This window comes from Salmo salar, chromosome 04 (genome assembly GCF_965601325.2).
Source record: "Salmo salar chromosome 04, fSalSal1, whole genome shotgun sequence".
NCBI lineage: Eukaryota > Metazoa > Chordata > Actinopteri > Salmoniformes > Salmonidae > Salmo > Salmo salar.
The window spans coordinates 65717529-65744646 of NC_138294.1; the positions used below are offsets into that span (position 1 = coordinate 65717529).

The 27118-nt window shown below is 41.4% G+C and overlaps 1 protein-coding gene across 1 annotated transcript in view; it reads right to left on the minus strand.

The window, feature by feature from the left end:
* Nucleotides 1–27118, minus strand: part of LOC106603465 (protein phosphatase 1E) — a 96820-nt gene that overhangs the window by 5943 nt on the left and 63759 nt on the right. Inside the window, exons 2-6 of the mRNA XM_014197187.3 lie at nt 9740–9861; nt 2783–2982; nt 807–995; nt 292–435; nt 67–160 (exon numbers count right to left, since the gene is read on the minus strand). Coding sequence (XP_014052662.1) covers nt 67–160; nt 292–435; nt 807–995; nt 2783–2982; nt 9740–9861 — 749 coding nt within the window. The remainder of the gene's footprint in view (nt 1–66; nt 161–291; nt 436–806; nt 996–2782; nt 2983–9739; nt 9862–27118) is intronic.

A 27118-nucleotide genomic window follows, 5' to 3' on the forward strand; every position in this document is an offset into this window, starting at 1 on the left:
AGCTGCAGTCTGTATATTGTACTATATATGGTAATTGTATAAGGCATATGGTGATTGTTGGTGTACCTATGGCTCTGGATACAGACAGGCTGCCATTAACCCTCCATGTGCCGAACCAGATGACACAGCCTCCCAGAGCTTCAATACGCTGCTTCTCATCCTGTAGAGGGAGAGAGAAAGATGCTATTAACGCTATGTGCTTGGATATGTGACAGACATCTCTGCTCAAGTGATGTCAGCGCCTGTGTGTGAAGTGAACAGTGATTAAGTGTGTGTGTCTGTGTGCATTACCTCTCTGTCAGGTTTGTGAGGCTTCATCAGTTCCACGGCCTGGCCCTTCTTGACCAGCATGACCTGAGAGTCCCCCAGCCAGGCCACGTACAGGGTCCGCCCCCTCAGGAAGGTCACCACCCCTGTGGTGCCGCAGCGCAGGTTCTGTCACACACACACACACACGTACACATACATACACACCACACACACACACACGTACACATACATACACCACACACACACACACACACACGTACACATACACATACACATCACACACACACACACACACACACACACACACACACACACACACACACACACACACACACACACACAAACACACAAACATGTGTACAGTAATAACTGTTTACTATGATTCACAGAAATGTTACATCTATTAGAAGCAAATTCTGAACAGTAATAACAAATGCTTAGACATTTGAACTAACCTGCCTCTCTGCAGTTCTACAATACCAGCAGTATTGAAGTTAAACCTTCAAGATTAATGTGGCCAATGTTTGAGCCCTTACCTCCATTTTTGCTTTCCGAATGAAGCGTTCGTCGGTGACTCTGAAGGCGCGACAAAGGGCCTCCCCTGGATCCTGGCTGAAGCACTCCTGGTGCACCATGTTGACGTGGAGGTGGTTGGCGGCGTAGATGGCAGCGTCCACGCCCCCGTGGCCATCGAACACGGCGAAGAAGGCCTGCTCCTCCTGGTCCTGAAAACACAAACACACAGGTCAAAGGTTAAAACAGTATGACCTGCAATGTCATATAGCTTCAATATTTCTTCCCTTCATTGGAGTCATCACTTGTTCTAACATGATGGTGATTCATGTATAGTGACTCTCATGCTTTGTAAACATCAGAGTATGAAGCAATGCAAAGCATTCATCTGTCCAATCTCAATCATCTTTACAACAAGGTTCCATAAACAAACTTAACTGGTCATAGTAAATTCTAAATTACCATTGCGTATACAGCATAGTTGTGTGTCACTCTCATGATGTTGTGCGTTTCCCATGAATGGCATGTGTAGTGCCTCGTCGCGAATATGCAAATCCAAATATAACCGGTTTGTGTCTCCACTCATCCATCTGCTTTAATTAACTGGGGTTTAATGCCAATTAGCCGGGTTACCCACCACTAGCACACTTAATAGAATGGATAAACATTTGATCCGACGGAATAATTATGTCATTATATGAGGATCTTTGAGCTGGTGCGTCTGCCTGTCTGGGATGTCTCATTGGTCGGTTGGTTCAGAAGGGATGTGAGGGAAGTGTCCATAATCATTTGGGATGACTGGCAAACCAATAAGGATAGGATTTCAATGACAGATCTGATTGACTCTGTGTGGCTCAGAAAACATACTATTATCAGACTTGTGTGTGTGTGTGTGTGTGTGTGTGTGTGTGTGTGTGTGTGTGTGTGTGTGTGTGTGTGTGTGTGTGTGTGTGTGTGTGTGTGTGTGTGTGTGTGTGTGTGTGTGTGTGTGTGTGTGTGTGTGTGTGTGTGTGTGTGTGTGTGGGGGGGGGCTGTTAAGGTGTGTTGTTCTGCTTCATTTAGAGCACTATGGCCAATAATGCTATTAGAAGCATTTAATTCACTGGCAGCCACCTAATGTGTTATTATTTACTGCTCTCATTGGGGCTGTATTGGGAATACGTTGGATAGTGGAGTTTTATTGATCTTCTCCCTATAGTGAAGTGAGATGGTAGCTTCCCTGCAGGGCATCTGGATTAGCCCACCGGACTAGCCTACTGGGTTTACACACTGGGTTAACCCACTTAGTCTCTTAATTAGCTGATATACACAGAAGAATGAATTAGTCTCTTTTTAGCCAGTGGACAATGATTTTGAAGAGAAGAATTTGGAATAGAAATGTCCGGTTATTTCCTGAATTGAAATGCGCTATATCACATGGTGATACTGTGTATTATTGTTCCTGCATCAAGTTTTAGGCCAAACGTTGCCAAGAAACATTCAAACAAGGACATAAATCCTGAAGTCCATCTTTGATAGGAGGGTAATGTTATGAGTGGGGCCAAGAACAATGTATTGATTTTGTGCTCATATGCCGTGTGTCTTGGGGTTTCCAGAGAGCTCTTTTAGAGTAAGCACTTTTAAGGCCACTAGGGAGAAGCCATAGGGCAGGACTATAGTAGTACTAGAGCCCTCCTTTCCCACCCTTTCTTCTTATGCTTAACCAGAAACACCACTTCAATGGTCATTTCATTTAAAGAGTTTAATCCACATCCCCCTAATGGTTATGGTTAGAACTGAAGGGTAATCTGGTCCTAGATCTGTGGTTGAAATCTTCTATCCTCATTAACCATGCTAGAGTGAACTGATCCTAGATCTGTGGTTAAGGACTACTCTGTTCATGCTTACCTGTATGTTGAACTGATCCTAGACCTGTGGTTAATGACTACTATGTTCATGCTTACCTCTATGTTGAACTGATCCTAGACCTGTGGTTAATGACTACTCTGTTCATGCTTACCTGTATGTTGAAGAGAGTGTTGAAGTCGGGGATGACGATATGTTTGTCCTCCATCTTGCGGCGCATGTTTTTGATGGCGTGGATGGAAGTCTCGTAGTAGGGCTGAGGCCGGCGGCGGTAAGGGAAGTCTTTCAGCCACAGGCAGCATGTTTCACACAGTTTGTTGAAAATGAGCCTGGCAAATGCCACCGACTCAATCTCTAAAAGACGACACGCATGAACAAACACACAAACGGCACGTGATCAAACCACAGACTCATACACATACAGTACACTACACACTATACATTACACACTACACACTACACATTACACACATGGATGCATTGGTGCACTGGTGAAAAGAATGGCAAACAGATGCATATAGTCACATGAAAAGAATGTGCTGAATAATATACACGCATGTTTTTATTTAACTAGGAAAGTCAGTTAAGAACTAATTGTTATTTACAACCTTGTCATCTCGGGGATTCGATCCAACAACCTTTTGGTTACTGGTCCAAAGCTCTAACCACTAGGCCACCTGCTGCTAGGCTACCTGAATGTGAGACCTGTTGTCTGACATGCAACCACACACAAGTAATCAAAGAAAGGCACAGCAATGTGCTCCTATGCCCAAATGTGTGCCCTCTCTCACACACGCACACTTGTGTGCATTCAGTCCCAAATGACCCGTTAGTCTGGGAACCCCTGTTTTCCATACTTGAGATCTGTCACACTTGAACCAACCCAAAGCCACTCATGTAAGCTAACATTGGGGCCTTACACGGGGAATACAAGGGGAAACAGCTCAATGGAAGAGAGAAGATGGTTCCAGTGGAATTAAGGACAAGTGGGCAAGAGAGGCGATCTGGCAAATGGGTTGGGGGCTGGGGAAAAGGACAGAGAGATGGAGGAAGGAGGGGAAAAGAGGATGTCATGAGAAGTGATCTCTCCGGCTGGGTCTCCCGGAGGGGACAGCTGACATTTTCTCTTCCACGCTGTCTCCGTCTGTGTGCTGCAGACTGCACTCCTACCAGATGTCATGGGAATAGGTCACCTATTGTCTGCACACCTACCCTCTCATGTCTCTCTCCCCTGGCTAACCCCTGTCTTTTGTTTGCCTGTGAGGAGTAACACTATGATTATATTCTTAAATGTAATGCTGCTGAGTTTTTCACACTAAACAGTTTCCCGTGTGTATCAAGAATGGTCCACCACCCAAAGGACATCCAGCCAACTTGACACAACTGTGGTAAGCAACGGAGTCAATATGGAACGCTTTTGACACCATGAAGAGTCCATGCCCGGACGAATTGAGGCTGTTCTGAGAGCAAAAGGGGGTGCAACTCAATATTAGGAAGGTGTTCTTAATGTTTTGTACACTCAGTGTAAATAGATTACATATATAAACTCAGCAAAAAAAGAAACGTCCTCTCACTGTCAACTGCATTTATTTTCAGCTAACTTAACATGTGTAAATATTTGTATGAACATAACAAGATTCAACAACTGAGACATAAACTGAACAAGTTCCACAGACATGTGACTAACAGAAATTGAATAATGTGTCCCTGAACAAAGGGGGGGTGTCAAAAAAAGTAACAGTTAGTATCTGGTGTGGCCACCAGCTGCATTTAGTACTGCAGTGCATCTCCTCCTCATGGACTGCACCAGATTTGCCAGTTCTTGCTGTGAGATGTTACCCCACTCTTCCACCAAGGCACCTGCAAGTTCCCGGACATTTCTGGGGGGAATGGCCCTAGCCCTCACCCTCCGATCCAACAGGTCCCAGAGGTGCTCAATGGGATTGAGATCTGGGTTCTTCACTGGCCATGGCAGAACACTGACATTCCTGTCTTGCAGGAAATCACGCACAGAACGAGCAGTATGGCTGGTGGCATTGTCATGCTGGAGGGTCATGTCAGGATCAGCCTGCAGGAAGGGTACCACATGAGGGAGGAGGATGTCTTCCCTGTAACGCACAGCGATGAGATTGCCTGCAATGACAACAAGCTCAGTCCGATGATGCTGTGACACACCGCCCCAGACCATGACGAACCCTCCACCTCCAAATCGATCCCACTCCAGAATACAGGCCTCTGTGTAACGCTCATTCCTTCGACGATAAACGCAAATCCGACCATCACCCCTGGTGAGACAAAACCGCGACTCGTTAGTGAAGAGCACTTTTTGCCAGTCCTGTCTGGTCCAGCGACGGTGGGTTTGTGCCCATAGGCAACATTGTTGCCGGTGATGTCTGGTGAGGACCTGCCTTACAACAGGCCTACAAGCCCTCAGTCCAGCCTCTCTCAGCCTATTGCGGACAGTCTGAGCACTGATGGAGGGATTGTGAGTTCCTGGTGTAACTCGGGCAGTTGTTTTTGCCATCCTGTACCTGTCCATCAGGTGTGATGTTCTGATGTACCGATCCTGTGCAGGTGTTGTTACACGTGGTCTGCCACTGCGAGGACGATCAACTGTCTGTCCTGTCTCCCTGTAGCGCTGTGTTAGGTGTCTCACAGTACAGACATTGCAATTTATTGCCCTGGCCAAATCTGCAGTCCTCATGCCTCCTTGCAGCATGCCTAAGGCATGTTCACGCAGATGAGCAGGGACCCTGGACATCTTTATTTTGGTGTTTTTCAGAGTCAGTAGAAAGGTCTCTTTAGTGTCCTAAGTTTTCATCACTGTGACCTTAATTGCCTAATGTCTGTAAGCTGTTAGTATCTTAATAACCGTTCCACAGGTGCATGTTCATTAATTGTTTATGGTTCATTGAACAAGCATGGGAAACAGTGTTTATACAATTTACAATGAAGATCTATGAAGTTATTTGGATTTTTACTAATTATCTTTGGAAGACAGGGTCCTGAAAAAGGGACGTTTCTTTATTTGCTGAGTTTATATAGTACCAGTCAAAAGTTTGGACACACCTACTCATTCAAAGGTTTTTCTTTATGTGTACTATTTTCTACATTGTAGAATAAAAGTGAAGACATCAAAACTATGAAATAACACGTATGGAATCATGTAGTAACCAAAAAAGTGTTAAACAAATCAAAATATATTTTATATTCTTCAAAGTAGCCACCCTTTGCCTTGATGACAGCTTTGCACACTCTTTGCATTTTCTCAACCAGTTTCATGAGGTAGTCACCTGGAATGCATTTCAATTAACAGGTGTGCCTTGTTAAAGTTAATTTGTGGAATTTATTTCCATCTTAAAGTGTTTGAGCCAATCAGCTGTGTTTTGACAAAGTAGGGGTGGTATACAGAAGATGGTCCTATTTGGTAAAAAACCAAGTCCATATTATGGCAAGAACAGCTTTAATAAGAAAAGAGAAACGACAATCCATCATTACTTTAAGACATGAAGGTCAGTCAATCTGGAAAATTGAAAGAACTTCTAAAAATTCTTCAAGTGCAGTCGCAAAAATCATAAAGCACTATGATGAAACTGGCTCTCGTGAGGACCGCTACAGGAAAGGATGACCCAGAGTTAGCTCTGCTGCAGAGGATACGTTCATTAGAGTTAACAGCATCTCAGATTGCAGCCCAAATAAATGCTTCACTGAGTTCAAGTAACAGATACATCTCAACATCAACTGTTCAAAGGAGACTGTGTGAATTAGCCCTTTATGGTTGAATTGCTGCAAAGGAACCACTACTAAAGGACACCAATGAGAAGAAGAGACTTGCATGGGACAAGAAACATGAGGAATGGACATTAGACTGGTGGAAATCTGTCCTTTGGTCTGATGAGTCCAAATGTGCGATTTTTGGTTTCAGCCGTAGGTGAACGGATGAGTAGGTGAACGGATGATCTCCGCATGTGTGGTTCCCACCGTGAAGCATGGAGGAGGAGGTGTGATGGTATGGGGCTGCTTTGCTGGTGACACTGTCAGTGATTTATTTTGAATTCAAGGCACACTTAACCAGCATGGCTACCACAGCATTCTGCAGGAATACGCCATCCCATCTGGGTTTGCGCTTTGACTCAAAACACATCTCCAGGCTGTGTAAGGGCTATTTGACCAAGAAGAGTGATGGTGCTGCATCAGATGACATGGCCTCCACAATCACCCGACCTCAACCCAATTGAGATGGTTTGGGATGAGTTGGACCACAGCATGAAGGAAAATCAGCCAACAAGTGCTCAGCATAAGTGGGAACTCCTTCAAGGCTGTTGGAAAAGCATTCCTCATGAAGCTGGTTGAGAGAATGTCAAGAGTGTGCAAAGCTGTCATCAAGGCAAAAGTTGGCTGCTTTGAAGAATTTGTTTGACACTTTTTTGGCTACTACATGATTCCATATGTGTTATTTCATAGTTGTGATGTCTTCACTATTATTCTACAAGTTGTGTCCAAACTTTTGACTGGTACTGTATATAGTTAAATGTGTTGTTTTACAGGGTCAGCCATAGTAGTACGACGCCCCTGGAGCAAATTAGGGTTAAGTACCTTGCTCAAGGCACATCGACAGATTGTTCACCTTGTCGGCTCGCTTATTCCACCCAGCGACCTTTCGGCTACTGAGCCATTGCAGTAAACGCTAAACTACTGTATCTGCCGCATTTGAACGGAACTCATCAAACATTCAGTTCAGCTTCAATGTGGATGTTTGTTATTTCTGTACGTTTTAAAACGTCTTAATGTGTGATGTTCCCATCACAGTAGGTTGGTGGCACCTTAATTGGGGAGGACGGGCTCTTTGTTGCAAAGGGTTAATTGTTCATTAGTAACTTACAGGATAGTAGGGGAACTGACTCCTCTTGAGAAGATCTGATGCTTCTTATAGAGTCCTATAGATTCATCGTAAGAGCCTTAAGATTCCATAGCCCCCTGCAATGGATATCTGGACGACGTCATGTTGAATGAATTCTCTGCTCCACTTAGTGGAACTAAGGACTTGTTCTTTCCACCCTCCACTCCTCACACTCCTTTCTTCCCTTTCTCTCCATTCCTCTCCTCCTCTCCCTAGCTCCCCAGGCTCTGTAGTTAAATTTAACCTCCCATCCCAGAACCCTGTCAGGGAGCAGTATGAGCTCTGCGTGTGTGTGTTTGTCTGTGTGTCTCTCCTCTGCCTTGGGGCTAAACGGCCAGGCTGACTGGTATCCTCCATTCTTACCACCTCTTACCCACTCTCATTATGGCTTTCACCAACCCACCCTCCGTCCCAAGACAGCAACCTCGTCACACAAATTACTTGAGCCAAAATCATATATACAGTGCCCTCCACTAATATTGGCACCCTTGGCAAATATGAGCAAAATGGGCTGTGAAAATAAAACTCTTTGCTGTTTAACCTCTTGGTATTTCATTCAAATGATTTACAAAAATCAAACCTTTAATTGAAGTAAAATGATTGAAAAAAATAAATGTGAAAAAGTGAAATAAATATTTTTCTATGAACATATGTGTCACAATTATTGGCACCCCTAGAAATTCTAAAAGTAAAATCTAACTTAAGTATATTCCAATTAATATTTAACGTTTTTAAATTCACCTGAGTGACTAGGAACACTTAAGTGGTAAGCCATGACTTCCTATTTCACTGGGGTATAAATATGAGGTGACACACAGGCCAAGTTCCCATAGTCATCCATCACTATGGGAAAGACCCAAGAATACAGTAATTATGTGTGACAAAAATGGCTATAAGAAAATAGCTCAATGGTTGAAAATGCCTATTTCCAGAAGTTTAAAGTAACTGGAGATGTTAACAATCTGCCTGGAAGAGGACGTGTGTCTACATTGACCCCACGCACAGTGAGGAGGATGGAGATTTTTTTGGTTTGTTGTTGGCATCATGAGGCAGGAAAATTATCTGGATATATTGAAGCAACATCTCAAGACATCAGTCAGGAAGTTAAAGCTTGGTCACAAATGGGTCTTCCAAATGGACAATGACCCCAAGCATACTTCCAAAGTTGTGGCAAAATTGGCTTAAGGACAACAAAGTCAAGGTATTGGAGTGGCCATCACAAAGCTCTGACCTCAATCCTATAGAACATTTGTGGGCAGAACTGAAAAAGCATGTGCGAGCAAGGAGGCCTACAAACCTGACTCAGTTACACCAGCTCTGTCAGGAGGAATGGGACAAAATTCACTCAACTTATTGTGGGAAGCTTGTGGACGCCTACCTGAAACGTTTGACCCAAGTTAAACAATGTAAAGGCAATGCTACCAAATACTAATTGAGTGTATGTAAACTTCTGACCCACTGGGAATGTGATGAAAGAAATAAAAGCTGAAATAAATCATTCTTTCTACTATTATTCTGACATTTTACATTCTTAAAATAAAGTGGTGATCCTAACTGACCTAAGACAGGGAATATTTACTAGGATTAAATGTCAGGAATTGTGAAAAACTGAGTTTAAATTTATTTGGCGAAGGTGTATGTAAACTTCCGACTTCAACTGTGTGTGTGTGTGTGTGTGTGTGTGTGTGTGTGTGTGTGTGTATATATATATATATATATATATAATATATATATATATAATATATATATATATATATATATATATATATTTCCCCTGCATTCTCTTTCTGCCTCTTTCTCTCTCTCCCTGGCAAAAACACAGATCTTAAAGGAGTGTTGCAGGGTTATTTAGACTGCTGTTTCCTTCTCTTCTAAAAGACCTCTGCTCTCGCTTGTTCGCTCCACAGAGTGCTTTATTTTGTCACTAACAAAGTAAATGGAATTCTAAGTGACAGTGGATGACATCAAACTGTGGTATGAAAAAGTGAGCCAGGAAGAGCAACTGTTTTAATGCTAAGTATTAGCTGAGTATACAAATGGTGATGTTTCTCATTTGTCCATGGTGTTGATTGAAACAACACCTAAACTGACAAAGGCTTTGAATTTAAGCTAATATATTGTATAAAAAGTAACTGTGTCCATACAGTAGCCTAGCTAAGTCAGTACATGACCTGATTATGCATGTCAGGCGTTGGCTGACAGGGGACTCACGGGGGAAAGGGTCTACTCCATCCTCAACAGTCTTCTGGACGTGGTAGGTGGAGAGGTCACTCTGCAGAACACTGTCTACTGTAGCCCGTGCCAGGGCAGCCGCCAGGGAGAAGGGGCAGTTACTGTAGGAGAGAAAAAAAGGAAAATGGAGGAGTTATAACAGGAAGGAAGAGAGATCAAAGCGTGGGAGGAATAGAGGGAAGAAGGTATAGGGTGATTATAGCAACCAGATATAACAGTCATATACCATAGAGATTGAGAGAGACTGAATCAGAGAGAGGGAGAGAGTGGTAGGTTATGGCTGTAATGTCCCCATCAAGCTTCCTTGAGCTATCATACTCCAATGAGACCAGCCTATGGTCCTACAGTCCTCAATGATCAGCTCTCATTTGAATAATTAGGCCTACCTCATATATCAATTAATTTGACTGTCTGATGAAATTCCCTCTATTTACCAGCTTTAACCAATCCCAGAGAGGAAATCTGTCTGGCTGTACTTTGGCCTGAAACAGGCCTGTTAATTCTCCACGTTCCAATTGCTCCACTGACTGAACACTGTCACAATCAACGGCTCTCATGTAATTACTATCAGTTTGGCCGCCTAGGCTTTTCGCTCAGTCATTAATCAGTTCAGCGGAGGAGAAAAGTTGCCATAATGAAACAAATGCTTGTTTCGTAACCAATTTTTTCTGGGGGATGAGTGAACCAGCCACCCTTTGGGATCCAAAATGGGGGAGTTTCCTAACACTTGTGGGGGATCCTGAGCATTGTTCTGCCACCATTCCATTATGGCTCTTTTAGTTGTGTATAGGCACTCTACCAAGCGTTGAGTGTATTATGAAATCTAGTCCTCGCACTTGAGCCTGGCAGAGCTCTCATGTTGTTCCATTGTATCAACAGTAGATACCACGGGAGATTTAATATGTTTACATAGGGGAAAATCTAGTTCCATACAATAGCCCTTTCTTGGTGAGCTAACAAAGGTGAAGCCCCTGGATTGATTAAAAATGCAATGTCAAACAGTTTAAATTCAATCTTATATTGCAATAAAAATATTAATGAGGCCCTTGATCTAGTCCTAATGTGATTACTATACTACAAGTGTCACATTGGGGCTAGTCCCCATAGCAACTTGGCTCAGAGACCTAGTGGAAAAATCCCATTTGAAGTGTTGTTATATTGACTATCACTGCTAAAAGTACAATGCTTTGTAAAGACTGTATACAACCATTCTGAAATCCTTACTTGACTGATGAGAAACCAACAAAAGACAAAAGAAACTACTTGAAATGTGAAATACCACATTAATTTAGAAGCTCCTAAATGCAAACTTGACTGCAAGATACAGTATGTCCTCTTTCTGTTGTTCCAATGGTCCTGGTCCACTCAACCCAAAAAAGAAAAGAAAAGCAACAAATCAGATGAGAAGTGTCTGATAAATACTCGCCCTCTGCAGAGATGTCTGTCAATTGGTAACGGTGTTGACATGTTATGCTCGACCTGCTCAGGTTTCCACCAAAAAACACCAGAAAATTGCCCAAAATAGTAGATTTGACTATTAGATGTTCAAAGTTCCTTTCGAATGTTTTGTTTTTAAAAGGAATAGTTTCACCATATTAAAATAAGAGTTCAGTTCACGTAACAGGGTTGACCTTAAAATGAGGGACAGGTTTTTTGTGTTTTTTTTTTTTTTTTTACCTTAAAATGAATCATTAATCATAAGAAATAAATAATAATGTGAAAACTTGGAGAAGTGTTGGGGTTAAGTGGGTTAAAATCTTCCTAGAAGTCACAGAGTATGCACCTGTCAAAACCGGATGTTTTAAATGTTCCATGTGGTTTATATTAACGTGTACTACATTTAATATATAAAACAAAATTGCACAACTTAGGTACAGCAGATCCCCTTATTGTATGGAACACTTTCAAATGTACTTTTAGAGGCCATTTAATACAATACTCATCATTAAAACAAAAGCAGTTTTGGTGAAAAGAGATTAGACTAATAAAGGAAATAGAGGAAGTAACAGCACAGGTAGATGGTAATGGAAACTGTACTATAGAGGCACAACATAGGTTAGAGGAAAAACAAAAAGAAATGGAGGTGCTTATTCAAGAACGATCAAGTGTAATGTATTACAAAAATAAAGCGAAATGGATGGAAAATCTTCAACATAGAAATTCTACCAATTTCTTTTTACAGAAACTCATTACAAATGATGGAGTTATCCATGATTATGCAGTCTCCTCCATTTCCACTGAATGAGGTTAACTGTAAGGATTTCTTTCCTAATAATAATAATAATAATAATAATGTAAAATTAACAAATGTACAGAAAGACCTGTGTGAAGGCCAACTTACAGAAGAGGAACGTTTTGAGGCAATAAAATCTTTTCAGTCTGTAAAAACACCAGGGCTTGATGGTATACCAGTAGAGGTACATCAGACCTTTTTTGATGTACTCAAAGATCCATTATTAGCATGTTCTAATTCCTCTTATACAAATGGTAGACTTTCAGGTACTCAACAAAAAGGTCTGATTTCATTACTACTAAAACAGGACCCTGGTGGTAAGTATAATGATCCAGTCCATTTTAAAAACTGGAGGCCTCTAACACTTCAATGTTGTGAGGCGAAAATGTATGTGCATAGCACCGCCAGCATTGAAAAGTGACCAAAACATCAGCCAGGAAGCATAGGAACTGAGAAGTGGTCTGGGGTTCCCACCTGCAGAACCACTCCTTTATTGGGGGTGTCTTGCTAATTGCCTATAATTTCCACCTGTTGTCTATTCCATTTGCACAACAGCATGTGAAATTTATTGTCAATCAGTGTTGCTTCCTAAGTGGACAGTTTGATTTCACAGAAGTGTGATTGACTTGGAGTTACATTGTGTTGTTTACAGTGTTCCCTTTATTTTTTTGAGCAGTGTATAAAATTCTTGCCACCAACAGAATGCTATATATATGGGGCATACAACAATCTCAGCTCTGTAGATTTTGCTACGAAGAGACAGAATCAACACATAATTTATTCAGGTATTGCTCCTATTTAGCTTGTTTCTTGTCACAGGTTCAGGAATGGTTAAAAAAATCACAACATGCAATTAAAATTAACCTTACAAATAGCAGTGTTGGGCGATTTCGAAAGCCATACTTAGTCAATAAATAATATAATAATACTTGTAGGAAAGGTTTTCATCTTTAGCTCACAATCTGTGGAAACTATACGATTAGAAAGGTAAAAAAAATTATGTAAAACATCACAGCACAATTGAAAAAAATATGGCACATGGAAACCAAACGAGGGTGGTCCATGGTGATAGGTGGGATGGGCTGAGAGTGGCTGAGGGTTGAGTTTAAAGAGTTTACGTATGTTTGGTAAAGTATTATTGTTATGTGACTACTTTATATAAAAGTACCATGTATGTAAAATGTGTATGCAAAATGTATATGTAAAATGTACAGTTGAAGACGGAAGTTTACATACACCTTAGCCAAATACATTTAAACTCAGTTTTTCACAATTCCTGACATTTAGTCCTAGTAAAAATTCCCTGTCTTAGGTCAGTTAGGATCACCACTTTATTTTCAGAATGTGAAATGTCAGAATAATAGTAGAGTGATTTATTTCAGCTTTTATTTCTTTCAACACATTCCCTTTGTAAATTTAGTAAATACTTTCTTAACACTTATTTTTTCTTAAAACTGCATTGTTGGTTAAAGGCTTGTAAGTAAGCATTTCACTGTAAGGTCTACACCTGTTATTTTTTTGGCCCCCTACAGTTTTTAGAAGGATTTTAGTTTTGGTTAAAAAAAAAGAAAATCACCAGGAATTCAGCTAAAAATGTGTTTAATTTATTAAATCTGTTTACCAAGTATTCCCACAAATAAAAAATGGACATATGTCATCGTGTCTCAATGTAATCAAAGTATGAAATTATTGCTATTTTCAAATACAATCTCTTTTGGGGTTTAGTTGGGGTCAATTTGTATTGAACAAATTATTATAACTATGTTCCGACCCCTGACCCATCAGTCTGCGGCTGAATCTAGTTGCCTACCTAGTTGCCTACTTTGTTTCACTGATCTACACACAATACCCCATAATGTCAAAGTGGAATTATGTTTTTAGACATTTTTACAAATTAATAAAAAATCTAAAGCTGAAATGTCTTTTTATTTTACTTTTATTTAACTTGGCAAGTCAGTTAAGAACAAATTCTTATTCTCAATGACGGCCTAGGAACAGTGGGTTAACTGCCTTGTTCAGGGGCAGAACGACAGATTATTACCTTGTCAGCTCAGGGATTCAATCTTGCAACCATTTGGTTACTAATCCAACACTCTAACCACTAGGCTACCCTGCCCCCCCCCCCCCCCCCCCGCAATAAGCATTCAACCCCTTTGTTATGGCAAGCCTAAATAACTTCAGGAGTAAAAAGTTGCTTAAAAGTCAGTTGGTAGAGCATGGTGTTTGCAACGCCAGCATGGTGTTTAATTTAAAATAAAAATGTGTGAAATGAAATGTATGCATTCACTACTGTAAGTCGCTCTGGATAAGAGCGTCTGCTAAATGACTAAAATGTAAATAATAAATTGCATGGACTAACTCTGTGTGCAGTAATGGTGTTTAACATGACTTTTTAATGACTACCTCATCTCTATACACCACACATACAATTATCTGTAAATTCCCTTAGTCGAGCAGTGAATTTCAAGCACAGATTCAATGACAAAGACCAGGGAGATTTTCCAATGCCTCGCAAAGAAAGGCACCTATTGGTGGATGGGTAAAAAAATAAAAGCGGACATTGAATATCTCTTTTAGCACAGTGAAGTTATTGACTACACTTTGGATGGTATCAATACACCTACTCACTACAAAGATACAGGCGTCCCTCCTAACTCAGTTGACGGAGAGGAACAAAACCGCTCAGGGATTTCACCATGAGGCCAATGGTGATTTTATACCAGTTACAGAGTTAAATGGCTGTTATTGAAGAAAACTGAGAAAACATTGTAGTTACTCCACAATACATACATAAGTGAAAAGAAGGAAAACATTTCAAAACATGAATCCTGTTTGTAATAAGGCACTAAAGTAATACTGCAAAAAATGTGGCTTCAACAAAGTACTGAGTAAAGGGTCTGAATACTTATTTCTTTATTATTTTTTTGTATATGCAAAAATTTCTAAAAACCTGTTTTTGCTTTGTCATTATGGGGTATTTTGTATAGATTGATGAGAAAAAAAACACTTTAATACATTTTAGAATAAGGCTGTAATGTAAAATGTAGAAAAAGTAAAGTGGTCTGAATACTTTCCGAATGCACTGTACATTGGAGTTACTTACCAAGACGACATTGAATGTTCCTGAATGGCCTAGTTAGTATTGAAACCGGCTTCAAAATCTATGGCAAGACTTGAAAATGGCTGTCTACCAATGTTCAACAATCAACTTCACAGAGCTTGAAGAATTTTAAAAAGAATAATAGTCAAATATTGTACAATCCAGGTTTGCAAAGCTCTTAGTGACTTACCCAGAAAGACACAGCTGTAATTGCTGCCAAATGTGATTCTAACATGTATTGACTTAGGGGGTTGAATACTTATCTAAAATACAAATTAAAATTCATGAATACTCTCTGAAGACACTGTAAAGCAATGTGCTCCCTTCAAAGAGACCTTGGCTTAGATTCAATCCGGACCGCGGAAGTTCCACATTAAAACGAGATCGACATTTACAGGTAATTTTGTTCTCAGGGCGGTTATGCCAGTTTTGACTAACAGAAGTTATGTTTCGTAGCAGGTTAGGAGAATTTTGTGAACATTTGAATTGTGTCTGACCATGTGTGAGAGGAGACCTATAATGAGCTACAGTATTTCTTTGCCCAGTGCAATGGACACTTTTCAAGTCTGCTTTGAGCTGTATCGCATTAGGGGAAACCAAGACTGTTCTCAGGGCGGGTCTGCCAGTTTTGAAGAGCAGAAGTTACTTTTTGTAGCAGGTTAGGAGAATTGACGTGGCAGGTTAGGAGAATTAGGTTAAAGTTAGGAAAAGGGTTAGGGTTGGCTAAAATTGTCCCTGACACGACTCAAACATATCTAGCTACAATGAAAGTCTGCCCTGAAATCAGTCTTGGTTTCCACTAATGCGATGCTGCCGTTACGTAACCTTGGACCAGGTGCTGCCTTAATCTGGGCAGGTTATACACCATTGTGGCTCCGAGCTCCTGTACCCATGGTAACCTGAAGCACCCAGTGTGTTGACAGCTGATGACGGGGTTGCCATGACAACAACACTGCCTGACGGTAGCAGGTACAGTGGTTCATCGGGCAGGCGGCGTGCCCACGGTCTACCTCTGACGGCTACAGGAATTGTGTGTGCATATGCAGCAGGGGGTGGCCATACGTAGCCACTATAGCCCCTGAGACAAAGCAGGGGGTGAGGATGAAGGGATAAAGGAAGAGAGAAAGGAGGGAGGGAGGAGGCAGGGATAAGCTCTTCCCTCATCAAAGGAAGTGGAGAAGCACACTCTTAGAAGAAAGGGTTCCAAAAGGGTTCTTCAGCTGTCCCCATAGGAGAACCCTTTTTGGTTCCAGGCAGAACCCTCTGTGGAAAAGGTTCCACATTGAACCCAAAAGAGTTATACCTGGAAGCAAAAAGGGTTCTTCAAAGGGTTATCCTATGGGGACAGCCAAATAACCCTTTTAGGTTCTAGATAGCACCTTTTTTTCTAAGAGTGCAGGCAGCGAGGGGAATGAGGAACATTCTCACACAAGGACAGTCCAATGACAGGCTGCTCATGAGGGTAACCCCAGTAACCAGGCCAGATCTTAATGTGTCAGCATGCTTCAGTTCGGCTGGTGCCTAGCCGAACCGAACGAGTGTGCTTGCATACTCCCTTAAAAGACCTTCGCTTGAAAAATGAGGGAAAAGCGGCAATAGTACTGTTTGGCCATTTTGAGACGCCATAGCCAGTATAAACTTCCTCAAAATAGTCAGAAATAACCTAAGATAATATGTCATTCATTTTGACGTTTTTTTTCCGAGGAGATCTTAGTCGCTCAAAGAATCCATACTGTTGGCCAATCACCAACGAAGGGGTGTAGACTTCGGCTCTGAACTTTGGCTTGCCTCCAGAAAAAAAGTTGTGTCCCCGAACAACCGAAACAAAAACATCACTTTTTTTTATTTTATTATAATTCTTTCCACCTTTATTTAACCAGGTAGGCCAGTTGAGGACAATTTCTCATTTACAACTGCGACCTGAAAAAAATGTCGTCATAATATAGGCACGAACTCTCCCGAACTGTTTCAGCTGGGAAGTATGTGGACGCCTTTACAGTGCGTGCCTATCATAAGTATTCACTCAACCTTTGCTCTTTACACATTTTGTTGATTTAGAAAGTGGGATGGAAATGGATTTAATTGTGATTTTTTTTCACTGATCTACAAAAAAAGTGTCAAAGTGAAAAGAAAATTCAATAAATGTTTACAATTGATTTATATATTTTTTAGAACTAAAATGTCTTGCTTATAAAAGTACCCCCCCTCTGTTAGGGCAAGAAGAGAGGGACGGAACCTACACTGTTCCACAAGGTCATAGGTTATCTTTAACTGCACAATATTCTAATTTAGATCGAGAAATTAAGAATGAGTCAAAGTTGATCTTAAGCCTAAAATGTTATTATCTCTACTCCAGATACTACAGCCCATTAACTCAGGCACAGATTATTTTACTAATTGCTGGTTAATGTAATAATGATAATAATAATAATAATAATAATAAATGCCATTTAGCAGACGCTTTTATCCAAAGCGACTTACAGTCATGCGTGCATCAATTTTTTACATCTGGGTGGTCCCGGGAATCAAACCCCAAAATATCCAGGCGTTGTAAAAGCCATGCTCTACCAACTGAGCTACAGAGGAGATGTGTTGTATTCTAAATTAAGATGGCTTGTGTACTAGACTCTAATGGTCTGAGCGAAGTTGTACAGGTAGCCTAGTTTGGCAAAATGCATCTGGCACAGACAGTTTACGCCGTACAATGCTAGTATCAGTGCTTATGTAACTCCTGTGTTACTAGAGAGCAGTTAGCAGGATATTATCTGGGGTTTAAAGTTGGTGGTGTGTGTGTAGAGAGCTGGACAAGAGAAGTAGAGAGCTTTTCCTGACACCCACACACGTACTGCAGTGAGGTCATCCCATGACACATGCTTACAACGAGTTGGAGATAAACATAAGGCCTCCTGCACCACTGGTGTTTTTCAAAAGAGTCACGATTATTCTGAAACCACTACAATTCAATGCATTAATGTTGAGTGCTGAGATGAGTCAATTTAAAACACAGTACAAAATCTATTTTGACTGAACACATTTTTGATTCCTCTCTGGTATCCTTTTATTCACCAACAATCTAACTCTCAAATAAACCCTCTTTCAAGTTGGACCCACTTGCTCATAAAAAAATACTACTCTATCTGAATGTGGAGAGGACAGGGAGTGGGTAGATGGCCTGAGGTTGTGTGTGTGGTGGGAGGCGTGTGTGTTGGTATGAGTGTACAGTATTGTATGTGTATGTGTGTGTAGGAAGAGAATGTGGGGTGGATCTGTGGTTAAGTGGTGTGTGTGTGTGTTTATGTGTGTGAAAAAAATACATGACATAGGTAAGGCATGGTCTCCTTATATGCGATTATATGGATGACAGCGCTACAGCGAGAGAGAGATGCTAACTGCCTCATCGGTCCCAAGCTGCCATGCCGCCATCTTTGCTAGTCCACCTCCTCCACGTTTCCATTCATAGAAATTCTCTGTCCTTCTTCCTCACTCTTTCTCTCTCGCTAGCTCACATACTCTGTCACTGCCTTGCTAAGAGGGGTGTGTGCCGACGTGGGTAGCCCTCATTGGCTGAGGGACTCCGGCACATTCGTCAGCAGCCAATAAGGTCCGCCCTCTGCTTGTGCTACGCAGTGAAGTCAGATCAGTGTGAAGGAATGGGGATGAGGAGGAGAGAGAGGCTCTTTTCACACAATTCTCTGTGAATTCTATTTTACAAACCTAACAACGTGCATTGCTTTTCATAGTGACGACAACAGATACAATGTGTTGGAGCTTCACATCTTGCAGTTTTTTTTCATCTATTGGCTGACAACTCCTTTACTGGGTTATTTCTATATACAGTGCATTCAGAAAGTATTCACACCCCTTGACTTTTTCCACTTTTTGTTGTGTTACAGCCTGAATTTAAAATGGATTGAGATTGTCACTGGCCTACACACAATACCCCATAATGTCAAATTGGAATTGTGTTTTTAGAAATGTTTACAAATCAATTCAAAATTAAAAGCTGAAATGTCTTGAGCCAATTAGTATTCAACCCCTTTGTTATTGCAAGCCTAAATAAGTTGAGGAGTAAACATTTGCTTAACAAGGTCCCTCAGTCGAGTAGTGAATTTCAAGCACAGATTCAACCAAAAAGACCAGGGAGCATTTCTAATGCCTCGTAAAGAAGGGCACAGATTGGTAGATGGATAAAAAAAATCAGACACGGAATATTTTGAGCATAGTGAAGCTATTAATTAAGCTTTGGATGGTGTATCAATACACCGAGTCACTACAGAGATACAGGCGTCCTTCCTAACTGAGTTGACGTAGAGGAAGGAAACCGCTCAGGGATTTCACCATGAGGCCAACGGTGACTTTAAAACAGTTACAGAGTTTAATGGCTGTGATAGGAGAACACTGACGATGGATCAACAACTTTGTAGTTACTTTACAAAACAAACCTAAATGACAGAGTGAAAAGAAGGAAGCCTGTACAGAATAAACATATTCCAAAACATCCATCCTGTTTGCAACAAAGCACTAAAGTAATACTGCAAAAAATGTGGCAAAGTAATTAACTTTCTGTCCTGAATATAAAGCGTTATGTTTGGGGCATATCCAACACATCACTGAGTACCACTTTCCATATTTTCAACTATGCTGGTGTTTGCATCAAGCAAACGCTTTTGCATCTACTTAACAAGTTACATAAAAAGTTGCATGAACTGTGTGCAATAATAGTGTTTAACATGATTTGTTAATGACTACCTCATCTCTGTACCCCACACATGCATTTATCTGTAAGGTCCCTCAGCCGAGCAGTGAATTTCAAACACATATTCAACCACAAAGATCAGGGAGGTTTTCCAATGCATCACAAAGAAGTGCACCTATCGGTAGATGAAAAAAACACAAAAAAAAACAGACATTGAATATCCCTTTGAGCATGGTGAAGTTATTAATTACACTTTGGATGGTGTATCAATACAGCCAGTCACTACAAAGATACAGACGCCCTTCCTAACTCGGTTTCCAGAGAGGAAGGAAACTGCTCAGGGATTTCACCATGAGGCCAATGGTGACTTTAAAACAATTACAGAGAAAGGAGAAAACTGAGGGTGGATCAACAACATTATAGCTACTCCACAATACTAACATAAATGGCAGAGTGAAAAGAAGGAAGCCTGTACAGAATACATATTTTTCCAAAACATGCATCCTGTTTGCAATGAGGCACTAAAGTAAACTTTATGTCCTGAATAGAAATAATTATTTTTGGGGCAAATCCAACACAACACATCACTGAGTACCACTCTTCATATTTTAAAGCATGGTGGTGACTGCATCATGTTATGGTATGCTTGTCATTGGCAAGGGAGTTTTTAGGATAAAAAGAAACGTAATAGAGCTAACCAGAGGCAAAATCCTAGAGGAAAACCTGGTTCAGTCTGCTTTCCAGCAGACTGGGAGACAAATTTGCCTTTCAGCAGGACAATAACCTAAAATACAAGGCCATATACTGGAGTTAATTACCAAGATAACATTGAATGTTCCCGAGTGGCCTAGTTACAGTTTTGACTAAAATCGCCTTGAAAATTGATGGCAAGACTTGAAAATGGCTGTCTAGCAATGAATAAGTCAAGGGGTATGAATACTTTCTGAAGGCAGTTTATACAGTTTATTCCATATCTATAATTGAGGCCCTATAGGAGCGTTTTTTATTCTCCCCGTGCCAGCTAGTCTATAGCAAAAAGCTTTTCCCCCATTCGTTATCATCATGGGCGATGTTACTGTTTGCATGGTGTAGATCTCTATTGACATGCATAGCGTAGCTGTGAGTCTGGGAGAGACAGAGTGTAGCATAGATGGCTTTACTGCAGCTTACTGCAGCTGCTGTCTGTGGAGGTGAAAGATCTGGGTCGGGGAGCCTTGCTTTGACGTCATACTGAGAGAGAGGAGGCTCAGCTCGGCTTCACTACTGCACAGAGGGAGGAAGAGACAGAACGACAGAGACAGGATGAGGGAGGGACAGCGGGAGAGAGAAAGAGACTCAGCATAACCTCAGATTGAGAACTAGTACCTCTCTCTGAAGCATATTTATCAAGTGTAAAAGACTGCTGGCAGCTCCATTGTTCTAGTCTCCCAGAGACGTCTCTCACTGGAAAATGAACATAATGTCCATAAGGATCCCAGTGAATCCTCTCTGGATGTTCTCTCTCTCTCTCTTTCTTGCAAACCTGAGTTCTTCTCTTTTCCTTATTAATTCCCCTCCTGTGGCACAGGGGGTTTGGGGGGCTCTGTATTCCCTTAGCTGAGCAGGTTATCTACAGCAGGGTTGTGTGTGTGTGTGCGCTTTTCATTTTAGAAACAACTATGGCTGGGGAAAAGGAGGGTGGGAGAAGCTCAATCAGACTAACTGGGACTCAAAAATTAAATACGAAAAAAAAGTAAATACGAAGACCTGGGCCAAGATATGAGAAGTGGTCAACAAGTGGTCAACTTTGGGCCATAACACTGTCAACATCACATAAAACCACTAAATGTAGACATGTTTAGATTTGGTTTGTTTTATGGCCTGTTTGTGTGTTTTGGATTTGTTAGTCTCCCTGCTAGCACAGTGCCATTAAGTTATTAATGAATCCATCCATCCATGTGGAAGGAGCTTGCAAGCACAATAAGTAGACATTGTTATGGATGCCTCGTATCAAGGAGGTTCCCCTAGGGGTTTTGTTAAATATGGCGGAATGAAATCGTATCCATCGTCGCATGACAGCGGAGTCAGTCTCAAAGAGGACATTCTGTGGAGAACAGAGGAGGCTGGTGGTAGGAGCTATAGGAGGACAGGCTCATTGTAATGGCTGGAATGGAATTGATGGAACGGTATCAAACATATGGAAACCACATGTTTGACTCCATTCCAGTGATTCAATTCCAGACATTACAATGAGCCCGTCCTCCTATGGCTCCTACCACCAGCCTCCACTGGTGGAGAAGCAATCTGCCATGATCCACATAAACAGGACTCTGCTACAATTCCTCCTGGGCACTATTGGCATATGATGCTCACCGATATCTACAGCTAGGCAGTAGGAAATCTTTACACAAAGAAAAGGTTGCAAAGTGAGCATCTTGGCTACTTTACAGTCTAGCATGAACCCGTAACATGGCTGAGGGACTCTATCAAGGCTCTGGCAACTAGCACTGTGTTGCATGAAAATGAAAAGAAGAGACTGAGCTATGCTTATTGACTCAGGAACAACATAAATGGAATAAATTGTGTTCCTGGCACTTGGAATAGACAGCTCTAATAGGCTGGCTGAGGATGGACTCTCATTCTCTCAGTGATATTGGTCCCCTAAAACTATTGGGATGGCTGATTTTAGTATCACTCCCTGTCACTCCCTAAATGTCTACTGTTGAATGCTTCATAAAGACTCTTGAAGGCAAATGGCTATTTTTACTCGTAACGGCAAGCCCCCTCTCTTCCTTAAATGGCAGCTGAACTAAAAAAACAACTTATCAGTATTAGGCAGAAACATTGATTCTAGTGTAAACATTGACTACAAAGGGTAAACAGCATCATTTTGCTAATAGAATCTTCCAAAACAACGAATTGCAAGATTTATGGAAGCTGTTATGTTCATAGAGCCCTTGGATATTTGAGGGTTGGGTTTTGATTTCAACCATGCCCACTTGCCCACTAACACAGGGTGATAACGCCTAGGGAGAATTGTCATGCACAGAGAAACAGCTGTGCTGAATGCGCTCTATTCAATTGTACGGTAGAACCTACAGACAGTGAAACAGACCTGACAGTGAAACAGTGAAATACACAGCGCCTCGGACTTGTTTACACAAGACAACAAATCGGCAATGTTATGTTAAAAGAACACTTGGCCCCGAGTGACCACTTGCTGATGTGTTTGATAGTGATCATGGTCTGCCACTGTTTTGGGAAAAATTAGAATTTAGATGATGCGCATTTGTATCCCAGCTGCCATTTGTCAATATTACAAAATTCACAACTCATTTGCGAGCATCTTGTGTTCCGCCACGACCTGTTTTGTAACATGATTCGCTATGAAACACTGCCAGACAGACTCACACGGTAATAGATAGTGAGAAAGTTTGCCACAATTTGCCACTGACTTGATAAGCTGAATTAGCTAGCGTCGCCTGCCTGCTCAATGTGCCTGTTAGCTACTATCTAGCTTCATTGACAAAAATAGAGATGGAAATTAGCTAGCTAGTGATTTTGGGAACTGATAAACATTGTGTAGCTTGTGCTTTATTTACGATAGTTTGTGACACCTTGCTGATGAAGTTGTAGACAGGTTCTCAGAAATCAGTCCTGCACGGCAGCTGACTTGATACTGTCTGGAGTGAGTGCACTACTAGTTTTCATTTAAAAAAAATTATGTGAGAAATACTGCACTTAACACCTTAACTAAATGTAAAATTGCAGGACTAAGACCTACTCTGAAAAACTTCCAAATTAATTAAAGATTTGTTGATTCATCTTAGATTCATTCTATTTTGAGGGCGAAATGTTGCTACCGTGACTAAAGAGGGACAAACAACAATAACTGCCAGCGGACGATATAGCGAACATAACACACCAACATCAAACCACACCCCGAAGATGCAAATCTATTTTTTCTCAATGAGCAGCAAAAAAAACACGCCGAATAGGTAAGTTTAAGCTGCTCTTTAACATATTTTTATTTATTTATTTGCTATTATTTATTTACATTTTCTATTGTGAAGGGTTCAGATCACAGAAAGGTAATAACCTTTAACAAAAGATCAGAACACTGGAAATGCATCACTAGTCAAACTGAGCATTGAGATTCTAGGAAGTTGATGTTTGTCCCTGGAATGCAGGGAAACAGAATATAGTGTGAATTAGATTGATCATGGAAAAGGAAGACATCTAAGAGATTTAAAGAAAATGTTAGGCCTATTGAATCCCTGTCTTCAACGTGTCAATGAACATCTTGTCAATTTATGACCCTCAAATGTCCTCATTTATGAGGGCCAGAGACACAGGAGAGGACGCTTCTTTGGTTATAGTTAATCCATCATGTGCTCTTTGATCATAGGATGAAATACTACAGAACAAAAAGAAGTTGATGCTGGATAGTAAACAATGCTGAAAAAGCCTTCATGCAGCCAAACTTCCAGAAGTAATCAAGGCACTCATGTAGTGAAAACATATAAAAACGCACAAACTTTTAAAAAGTATTATTTTTGTTCTATATTTACAATTAGCATAATAATAAAAAATCATTATACACATCTGTCAATTTAAGCTAGAGATATCTGTTTTTTTGCATTGGATGCCTCTCAATCCACCGCATCTGCTGATGTCGCACTTCCCACATCTGAGGTGAAAGGTGACAGAGCTAGAGCAGTGTTTGTCAGACCATGAGACATCCCAAAAATCAGTCTTCTCACAAAATCATTGTTAGCGTCTGAACGGTTTAGGCTACACACTAATATTACCCCTCAGTGGCAAGGCGAGACTCTCATGAACACATAAATGTCAGAATGCCCACAGGCCTCACAAGGTCCCCCGGTACGAGCTGAAAAAAATGAATGGAAGTATATAAACTCAGCAAAAAAAGAAACATCCCTTTTCCAGGACCGTCTTTGAAAGATAATTCGTAAATCCAAATAACTTCACAGATCTACATTGTAAAGGGTTTAACACTGTTTCCCATGCTTGGTCAATGAACCATAAACAATTAATGAACATGCACCTGTGGAACGGTCGTTAAGACACTAAAAGCTTACAGACGGGAGGCAATTAAGGTCACAGTTATGAAAACTTAGGACACTAAATAGGCCTTTCTACTGACTCTGAAAAACACCAAAAGAAAGATGCCCAGGGTCCCTGCTCATCTGCGTGAACGTGCCTTAGGCATGCTGCAAGGAGGCATGAGGAATGCAGATTTGGCCAGGGCAATAAATTGCAATGTCTGTACTGTGAGATGCCTAAGACAGCGCTACAGGGAGACAGGACGGACAGCTGATCGTCCTCACAGTGGCAGACCATGTGCAACAACACCTGCACAGGATTGGTACAGCTGAACATCACACCTGCATGACAGGTACAGGATGGCAACAACAACTGCCCGAGTTACACCAGGAACGCACAATCCCTCCATCAGTGCTCAGACTGTTCACAATAGGCTGAGAGAGGCTTGACTGAGGGCTTGTAGGCCTGTTGTAAGGCAGGTCCTCACCAGACATTACCGGCAACAACGTCGCCTATGGGCACAAACCCATCGTCGCTGGACCAGACAAGACTGGCAAAAAGTGCTCTGCACTGACAAGTAGCGGTTTTGTCTCACCAGGGGTGATGGTCGGATTCGCGTTTATCGGAATGAGCGTTACACCGAGGCCTGTAATCTGGAGCGGGATGGATTTGGAGGTGGAGGGTCCGTCATGGTCTGGGGGGGGGCTGTGTCACAGCATCATCGGACTGAGCTTGTTGTCATTGCAGGCAATCGCAATGCTGTGCGTTACAGGGAAGACATCCTCCTCCCTCATGTGATACCCTTCCTGCAGGCTCATCCTGACATGACCCTCCAGCATGACAATGCCACCAGCCATACTGCTCATTCTGTGTGTGATTTCCTGCAAGACAGGAATGTCAGTGTTCTGCCATGGCCGGCGAAGAGCCCGGATCTCAATCCCATTGAGCACGTCTGGGATCTATTGGATCGGAGGGTAAGGGCTAGGGCCATTCCACCCAGAAATGTCCAGGAACTTGCAGGTGCCTTGGTGGAAGAGTGGGGTAACACCTCACAGCAAGAACTAGCAAATCTGGTGCAGTCCATGAGGAGGAGATGCACTGCAATACTTAATGCAGCTGGTGGCCACACCAGATATTAACACCCCCCCCCCCCCTTTTGTTCAGGGACACATTATTTCATTTCTGTTAGTCACATGTCTGTGGAACTTGTTCAGTTTATGTCTCAGTTGTTGAATCTTTTTACATGTTAAGTTTGCTGAAAATAAACACAGTTGACAGTGAGAGGACGTTTCTTTTTTTGCTGAGTTTATGTAGACTATTTATATATACAGTTGTCGGAAGTTTACGAAGTTTACATACACTTAGATTGGAGTCATTAAAACTCGTTTTTCAACCATTCCACAAATTTCTTGATAACAAACTATAGTTTTGGAAAGTCGGTTAGGACATCTACTTTGTGCATGACACAAGTCATTTTTCCAACAATTGTCTACAGACAGATTATTTCACTGTATCACAATTCCAGTGGGTCAGAAGTTTACATACACTAAGTTAACTGTGCCTTTAAACAGCTTGGAAAACTCCAGAAAATGATTAAATGGCTTTAGAAGCTTCTGATAGGCTAACTGACATAATTTGAGTCAATTGGAGGTGTACCTGTGGATGTATTTCAAGGCCTACCTTCAAACGCAGTGCCTCTTTGCTTTACATCATGGGAAAATCAAAAGAAATCACCCAAGACTTCAGAAAAAGAATTGGAGACCACATGTCTGGTTCATCCTTGGGAGCAATTTCCAAATGCCTGAAGGTACCACGTTCATCTGTACAAACAATAGTACGCAAGTATAAACACCATGGGACCATGCAGCCATCATACCTCTCAGGAAGGTCTCCTAGAGATTAACATACTTCGGTGCGAAAAGTGCAAATCAATCCCAGAACAACAGCAAAGGACCTTGTGAAGATGCTGGAGGAAACAGGTACAAAAGTATCTATATCCACAGTAAAACGACTCTTATATCGACATAACCTGAAAGGCCGCTCAGCAAGGAAGAAACCACTGCTCTAAAACCGTCAGAAAAAAATCCAGACTACGGTTTGCAACTGCACATGTGGACAAAGATCGTACTTTTTGGAGAAATGTCCTCTGGTCTGATGAAACAAAAAGAGAACTGTTTGGCCATAATGACCATCGTTATGTTTGGAGGAAAAAGGGGGAGGCTTGCAAGCTGAAGAACACCATCCCAACTGTGAAGCACGGGGGTGGCAGCCTCATGTTGTGGG